Here is a 7,016-nt window from a genome sequence, read left to right as displayed (position 1 = left end):
ATCCGGACAAGGTGTCGGGTGTGTCAGTGGAGGAGGAGGCAGACATCCGGACAAGGTGTCGGTGTGTCAGTGGAGGAGGAGGCAGACATCCGGACAAGGTGTCGGGTGTGTCAGTGGAGGAGGAGGCAGACATCCGGACAAGGTGTCGGGTGTGTCAGTGGAGGAGGAGGCAGACATCCGGACAAGGTGTCGGGTGTGTCAGTGGAGGAGGAGGCAGACATCCGGACAAGGTGTCGGGTGTGTCAGTGGAGGAGGAGGCAGACATCCGGACAAGGTGTCGGGTGTGTCAGTGGAGGAGGAGGCAGACATCCGGACAAGGTGTCGGGTGTGTCAGTGGAGAAGGAGGCAGACATCCGGACAAGGTGTCGGGTGTGTCAGTGGAGGAGGAGGCAGACAGCCGGACAAGGTGTCGGGTGTGTCAGTGGAGGAGGAGGCAGACATCCGGACAAGGTGTCGGGTGTGTCAGTGGAGGAGGAGGCAGACATCCGGACAAGGTGTCGGGTGTGTCAGTGGAGAGGAGGCAGACATCCGGACAAGGTGTCGGGTGTGTCAGTGGAGGAGGAGGCAGACATCCGGACAAGGTGTCGGGTGTGTCAGTGGAGAAGGAGGCAGACATCCGGACAAGGTGTCGGGTGTGTCAGTGGAGAAGGAGGCAGACATCCGGACAAGGTGTCGGGTGTGTCAGTGGAGGAGGAGGCAGACATCCGGACAAGGTGTCGGGTGTGTCAGTGGAGGAGGAGGCAGACATCCGGACAAGGTGTCGGGTGTGTCAGTGGAGGAGGAGGCAGACATCCGGACAAGGTGTCGGGTGTGTCAGTGGAGGAGGAGGCAGACATCCGGACAAGGTGTCGGGTGTGTCAGTGGAGGAGGAGGCAGACATCCGGACAAGGTGTCGGGTGTGTCAGTGGAGGAGGAGGCAGACATCCGGACAAGGTGTCGGGTGTGTCAGTGGAGGAGGAGGGCAGACATCCGGACAAGGTGTCGGGTGTGTCAGTGGAGGAGGAGGCAGACATCCGGACAAGGTGTCGGGTGTGTCAGTGGAGGAGGAGGCAGACATCCGGACAAGGTGTCGGGTGTGTCAGTGGAGGAGGAGGCAGACATCCGGACAAGGTGTCGGGTGTGTCAGTGGAGGAGGAGGCAGACATCCGGACAAGGTGTCGGGTGTGTCAGTGGAGGAGGAGGCAGACATCCGGACAAGGTGTCGGGTGTGTCAGTGGAGGAGGAGGCAGACATCCGGACAAGGTGTCGGGTGTGTCAGTGGAGGAGGAGGCAGACATCCGGACAAGGTGTCGGGTGTGTCAGTGGAGGAGGAGGCAGACATCCGGACAAGGTGTCGGGTGTGTCAGTGGAGGAGGAGGCAGACATCCGGACAAGGTGTCGGGTGTGTCAGTGGAGGAGGAGGCAGACATCCGGACAAGGTGTCGGGTGTGTCAGTGGAGGAGGAGGCAGACATCCGGACAAGGTGTCGGGTGTGTCAGTGGAGAAGGAGGCAGACATCCGGACAAGGTGTCGGGTGTGTCAGTGGAGGAGGAGGCAGACATCCGGACAAGGTGTCGGGTGTGTCAGTGGAGGAGGAGGCAGACATCCGGACAAGGTGTCGGGTGTGTCAGTGGAGAAGGAGGCAGACATCCGGACAAGGTGTCGGGTGTGTCAGTGGAGGAGGAGGCAGACATCCGGACAAAGGTGTCGGGTGTGTCAGTGGAGGAGGAGGCAGACATCCGGACAAGGTGTCGGGCTTTGTCTGTCAGTGGAGGAGGAGGCAGACATCCGGACAAGGTGTCGGGTGTGTCAGTGGAGAAGGAGGCAGACATCCGGACAAGGGTCGGGTGTGTGTGTCAGGGAGGAGGAGGCAGACATTACGGACAAGGTGTCGGGTGTGTAGTGGAGGAGGAGGCAGACATCCGGACAAGGTGTCGGGTGTGTCAGTGGAGGAGGAGGCAGACATCCGGACAAGGTGTCGGGTGTGTCAGTGGAGGAGGAGGCAGACATCCGGACAAGGTGTCGGGTGTGTCAGTGGAGGAGGAGGCAGACATCCGGACAAGGTTGTCGGGTGTGTCAGTGGAGGAGGAGGCAGACATCCGGACAATGTGTCGGGTGTGTCAGTGGAGGAGGAGGCAGACATCCGGACAAGGTGTCGGGTGTGTCAGTGGAGGAGGAGGCAGACATCCGGACAAGGTGTCGGGTGTGTCAGTGGAGGAGGAGGCAGACATCCGGACAAGGTGTCGGGTGTGTCAGTGGAGGAGGAGGCAGACATCCGGACAAGGTGTCGGGTGTGTCAGTGGAGGAGGAGGCAGACATCCGGACAAGGTGTCGGGTGTGTCAGTGGAGGAGGAGGCAGACATCCGGACAAGGTGTCGGGTGTGTCAGTGGAGGAGGAGGCAGACATCCGGACAAGGTGTCGGGTGTGTCAGTGGAGAAGGAGGCAGACATCCGGACAAGGTGTCGGGTGTGTCAGTGGAGGAGGAGGCAGACATCCGGACAAGGTGTCGGGTGTGTCAGTGGAGGAGGAGGCAGACATCCGGACAAGGTGTCGGGTGTGTCAGTGGAGGAGGAGGCAGACATCCGGACAAGGTGTCGGGTGTGTCAGTGGAGGAGGAGGCAGACATCCGGACAAGGTGTCGGGTGTGTCAGTGGAGGAGGAGGCAGACATCCGGACAAGGTGTCGGGTGGTCAGTGGAGGAAGGAGGCAGACATCCGGACAAGGTGTCGGGTGTGTCAGTGGAGGAGGAGGCAGACATCCGGACAAGGTGTCGGGTGTGTCAGTGGAGGAGGAGGCAGACATCCGGACAAGGTGTCGGGTGTGTCAGTGGAGGAGGAGGCAGACATCCGGACAAGGTGTCGGGTGTGTCAGTGGAGGAGGAGGCAGACATCCGGACAAGGTGTCGGGTGTGTCAGTGGAGGAGGAGGCAGACATCCGGACAAGGTGTCGGGTGTGTCAGTGGAGAAGGAGGCAGACATCCGGACAAGGTGTCGGGTGTGTCAGTGGAGGAGGAGGCAGACATCCGGACAGGTGTCGGGTGTGTCAGTGGAGGAGGAGGCAGACATCCGGACAAGGTGTCGGGTGTGTCAGTGGAGAAGGAGGCAGACATCCGGACAAGGTGTCGGGTGTGTCAGTGGAGAAGGAGGCAGACATCCGGACAAGGTGTCGGGTGTGTCAGTGGAGGAGGAGGCAGACATCCGGACAAGGTGTCGGGTGTGTCAGTGGAGGAGGAGGCAGACATCCGGACAAGGTGTCGGGTGTGTCAGTGGAGGAGGAGGCAGACATCCGGACAAGGTGTCGGGTGTGTCAGTGGAGGAGGAGGCAGACATCCGGACAAGGTGTCGGGTGTGTCAGTGGAGGAGGCAGACATCCGGACAAGGTGTCGGGTGTGTCAGTGGAGGAGGAGGCAGACATCCGGACAAGGTGTCGGGTGTGTCAGTGGAGGAGGAGGCAGACATCCGGACAAGGTGTCGGGTGTGTCAGTGGAGGAGGAGGCAGACATCCGGACAAGGTGTCGGGTGTGTCAGTGAGAAGGAGGCAGACGCCATCATATTAGTTTACAACAAGCTCTCACAGTCTTCGTGGTGTAGTGGTAAGACACTCGCCTGGCGTTCCGCGAGCGCTATGTCATGGGTTCGTATCCTGGCCGGGGAGGATTTACTGGGCGCAATTCCTTAACTGTAGCCTCTGTTTAACGCAACAGTAAAATGTGTACTTGGATGAAAAAACGATTCTTCGCGGCAGGGGATCGTATTCCAGGGACCATAGGATTAAGGACTTGCCCGAAACGCTACGCGTACTAGTGGCTCTACAAGAATGTAACAACTCTTGTATATATCTCAAAAAAAAAAAAAAAAAAAAAAAAAAAAAAAAAAAAAAAAAAAAAAAAAAAAAAAAAAAAAAAAAAGCCTCGCATGGAGCTCAAAGACGCTCCACAAATTTTCCTTAAGACGCAGTGTTATGGAGTGTAAAGAGCTCCCATTATCAGCACGTTACTTTGTCTACAACAAGGGAAGTGCTCTTTCCGATTCCTGTTCTATCTAACTATTGCTGGTCAATAATTGTGGATTTAAGAATACGGGTTAGAACACTCGGCGAGCAACAAAACAGGGTGAGTAATATTCTCATTTCTTTCATTAATAAATTATAATATTCCCCCCCCCCCTGATATAGCTGTCATATATAGGTTACAATTATTGTGTGTGACCTTTGACAGGTGTAATTGAAGAGGAAGAAGATTCAACAATTACTGAGCAGCGAGTAACATGTGTTGAAGACAGCCTCACTCACAAGCGGGGTATCAATTGGTGTATTTTATCTGTGTTCATACCTGGTTGTCTAGGCCATTATCAGTTATACAGATAAGCTGTATTTAATTTTAGTTACTAATATAGTACTCTTTTACTGTAGTAAATGTCTAATAATCAAAAATTTCGATTGATTGACTATATATATATATATATATATATATATATATATATATATATATATATATATATATATATATATATATATATATATATATATATATATATATATATATATATAATTTAACAGAATGTGTAGGCAACGATTTGTGGGAATTTAAAAATACTACAGTCCGCTAACAAAATAAATAAATTAACGTTAGAAATAAATTGCTATATAATTAGTATGAATAAATAAATTGCTATATAAATTAGTATAAATAAATAAATGTAAATAAATTAATAAATCTCACAAGTCAGTTTCCCCCCACAAGGAGGTTCCATAAGAATAGGAACTTATGCACATGTATTAGATTCTACTGTGATTTGTATTGAATAATCTTTTAAAAGTAGTATTTCCAAGTATACGTCGACTTATGTTCAGTCTCAACTACACCAACAGCTGTAGCACCGAAGACACAATAAGAACATATTTAAATTTAATCAAGATATCTGGCTTACCTGAGCCACAACGTCCCCCAGCGACCACCAGTGATCATCCTGCCATGACAGCATCCCTTCCCCTCACCCCTTGTTCCTGCCCCCCACCGCTCTCATCTGTGTCTCACACTGTCACCCGCGCCTCTGGCCCTCACCGCTTCTCATCTGTGTCTCTCACTGTCACCCGCGCCTCTGGCCCTCACCGCTTCTCATCTGTGTCTCACACTGTCACCCGCGCCTCTGGCTCTCACCGCTTCTCATCTGTGTCTCACACTGTCACCCGCGCCTCTGGCTCTCACCGCTTCACATCTGTGTCTCACACTGTCACCCGCGCCTCTGGCTCTCACCGCTTCTCATCTGTGTCTCTCACTGTCACCCGCGCCTCTGGCCCTCACCGCTTCTCATCTGTGTCTCACACTGTCACCCGCGCCTCTGGCCCCCACCGCTTCTCATCTGTGTCTCACACTGTCACCCGCGCCTCTGGCCCCCACCGCTTCTCATCTGTGTCTCACACTGTCACCCGCGCCTCTGGCCCTCACCGCTTCTCATCTGTGTCTCACACTGTCACCCGCGCCTCTGGCCCTCACCGCTTCTCATCTGTGTCTCACACTGTCACCCGCGCCTCTGGCCCTCACCGCTTCTCATCTGTGTCTCACACTGTCACCCGCGCCTCTGGCCCTCACCGCTTCTCATCTGTGTCTCACACTGTCACCCGCGCCTCTGGCCCCCACCGCTTCTCATCTGTGTCTCACACTGTCACCCGCGCCTCTGGCCCCCACCGCTTCTCATCTGTGTCTCACACTGTCACCCGCGCCTCTGGCCCTCACGGCTTCTCATCTGTGTCTCACACTGTCACCCGCGCCTCTGGCCCTCACCGCTTCTCATCTGTGTATCACACTGTCACCCGCGCCTCTGGCCCTCACCGCTTCTCATCTGTGTCTCACACTGTCACCCGCGCCTCTGGCCCCCACCGCTTCTCATCTGTGTCTCACACTGTCACCCGCGCCTCTGGCCCCCACCGCTTCTCATCTGTGTCTCACACTGTCACCCGCGCCTCTGGCCCTCACCGCTTCTCATCTGTGTCTCACACTGTCACCCGCGCCTCTGGCCCTCACCGCTTCTCATCTGTGTCTCACACTGTCACCCGCGCCTCTGGCCCCCACCGCTTCTCATCTGTGTCTCACACTGTCACCCGCGCCTCTGGCCCCCACCGCTTCTCATCTGTGTCTCACACTGTCACCCGCGCCTCTGGCCCTCACCGCTTCTCATCTGTGTCTCACACTGTCACCCGCGCCTCTGGCCCTCACCGCTTCTCATCTTGAACATTGTCTCTGTGTCCTCCCTGTCTTCCTTAATACTATCATATTCTCCCTTATTGTCCTTCCTTCCAACGTGGTGAGTGGCTGCCGAAGCCCTTCACTTGATGTGGGTCTCCTCAACACTTGGACAAGTCTAATGCAGAACTCTAGTTTCATCAATGCGGATTCCATGCCAGTGCTACATACTCAAGATTTGGTCTTATGTAGGAAGTATATAACATTGTGAAGGGATGTAGGGTGCAGGGTGTCCTGGTACTTGCCAGGGTGCTGTGTGCCTCTAGATGGTTCACATTAGGAATAGAATGGATGACAATACCACTCCCTGAGAGGCACCACTTGTACCTTCTCGCCACTCTCACCTCTCTTCTCTCAATAATAACTTTTGTGTCTCCCCAGATACCCCCCTTCACTACCCTGGTTATACCAGCCTGGCACTCAGGCTTGTATACGAACCTTCATGCAAGGTGTGTCAAATGCTTTCTCACAATCAACCTTTTCTCTCCTACTTTATCATTGTCATTTCATTATAAAATGAATACATTTGTTAGGTATCATATATCTGCCTTTACTGAATCTTGATGGTGCTTGAAGGTACAAAATCTTGTTAAGTTGCACGAGTCGGGTCTGGCGAGCTTCTAGCACTTTCCTAGGAACGGTCCATTGTGTGTCTTCCATATTCGTGGTAGTTCTGTACTTTGTGGTGGTGTGTTATTAGCAATGCAAAGGAAGGTTCAAGATTCCATCTGCCACTTTCAGTATACAGTGTGAGGTTACGTCTCATCCCAAACCCTTCGTCCTATCCAGCTGCAA

The 7,016-nt window shown here is 53.8% G+C and overlaps 1 protein-coding gene across 1 annotated transcript; it reads left to right on the top strand.

Moving 5' to 3' along the window:
- The first annotated feature begins 4,952 nt into the window (after positions 1-4,952).
- Positions 4,953-6,209, top strand: LOC138353766 (putative uncharacterized protein ENSP00000383309). The gene has a single exon (XM_069307165.1). The coding sequence runs from the start codon at positions 4,953-4,955 to the stop codon at positions 6,207-6,209; it is 1,257 nt and encodes a 418-aa protein (XP_069163266.1).
- The last annotated feature ends 807 nt before the right edge of the window (positions 6,210-7,016 follow it).

Source organism: Procambarus clarkii, chromosome 59, assembly GCF_040958095.1.
Source record: "Procambarus clarkii isolate CNS0578487 chromosome 59, FALCON_Pclarkii_2.0, whole genome shotgun sequence".
Taxonomy (NCBI): domain Eukaryota; kingdom Metazoa; phylum Arthropoda; class Malacostraca; order Decapoda; family Cambaridae; genus Procambarus; species Procambarus clarkii.
This window is presented reverse-complemented; position numbering and strand designations above follow the sequence as displayed.

Coding starts and splice junctions, on each gene's coding strand:
- LOC138353766 (XM_069307165.1), top strand. CDS start 4,953: ATGACAGCATCCCTTCCCCTCACCCCTTGTTCCTGCCCCCCACCGCTC.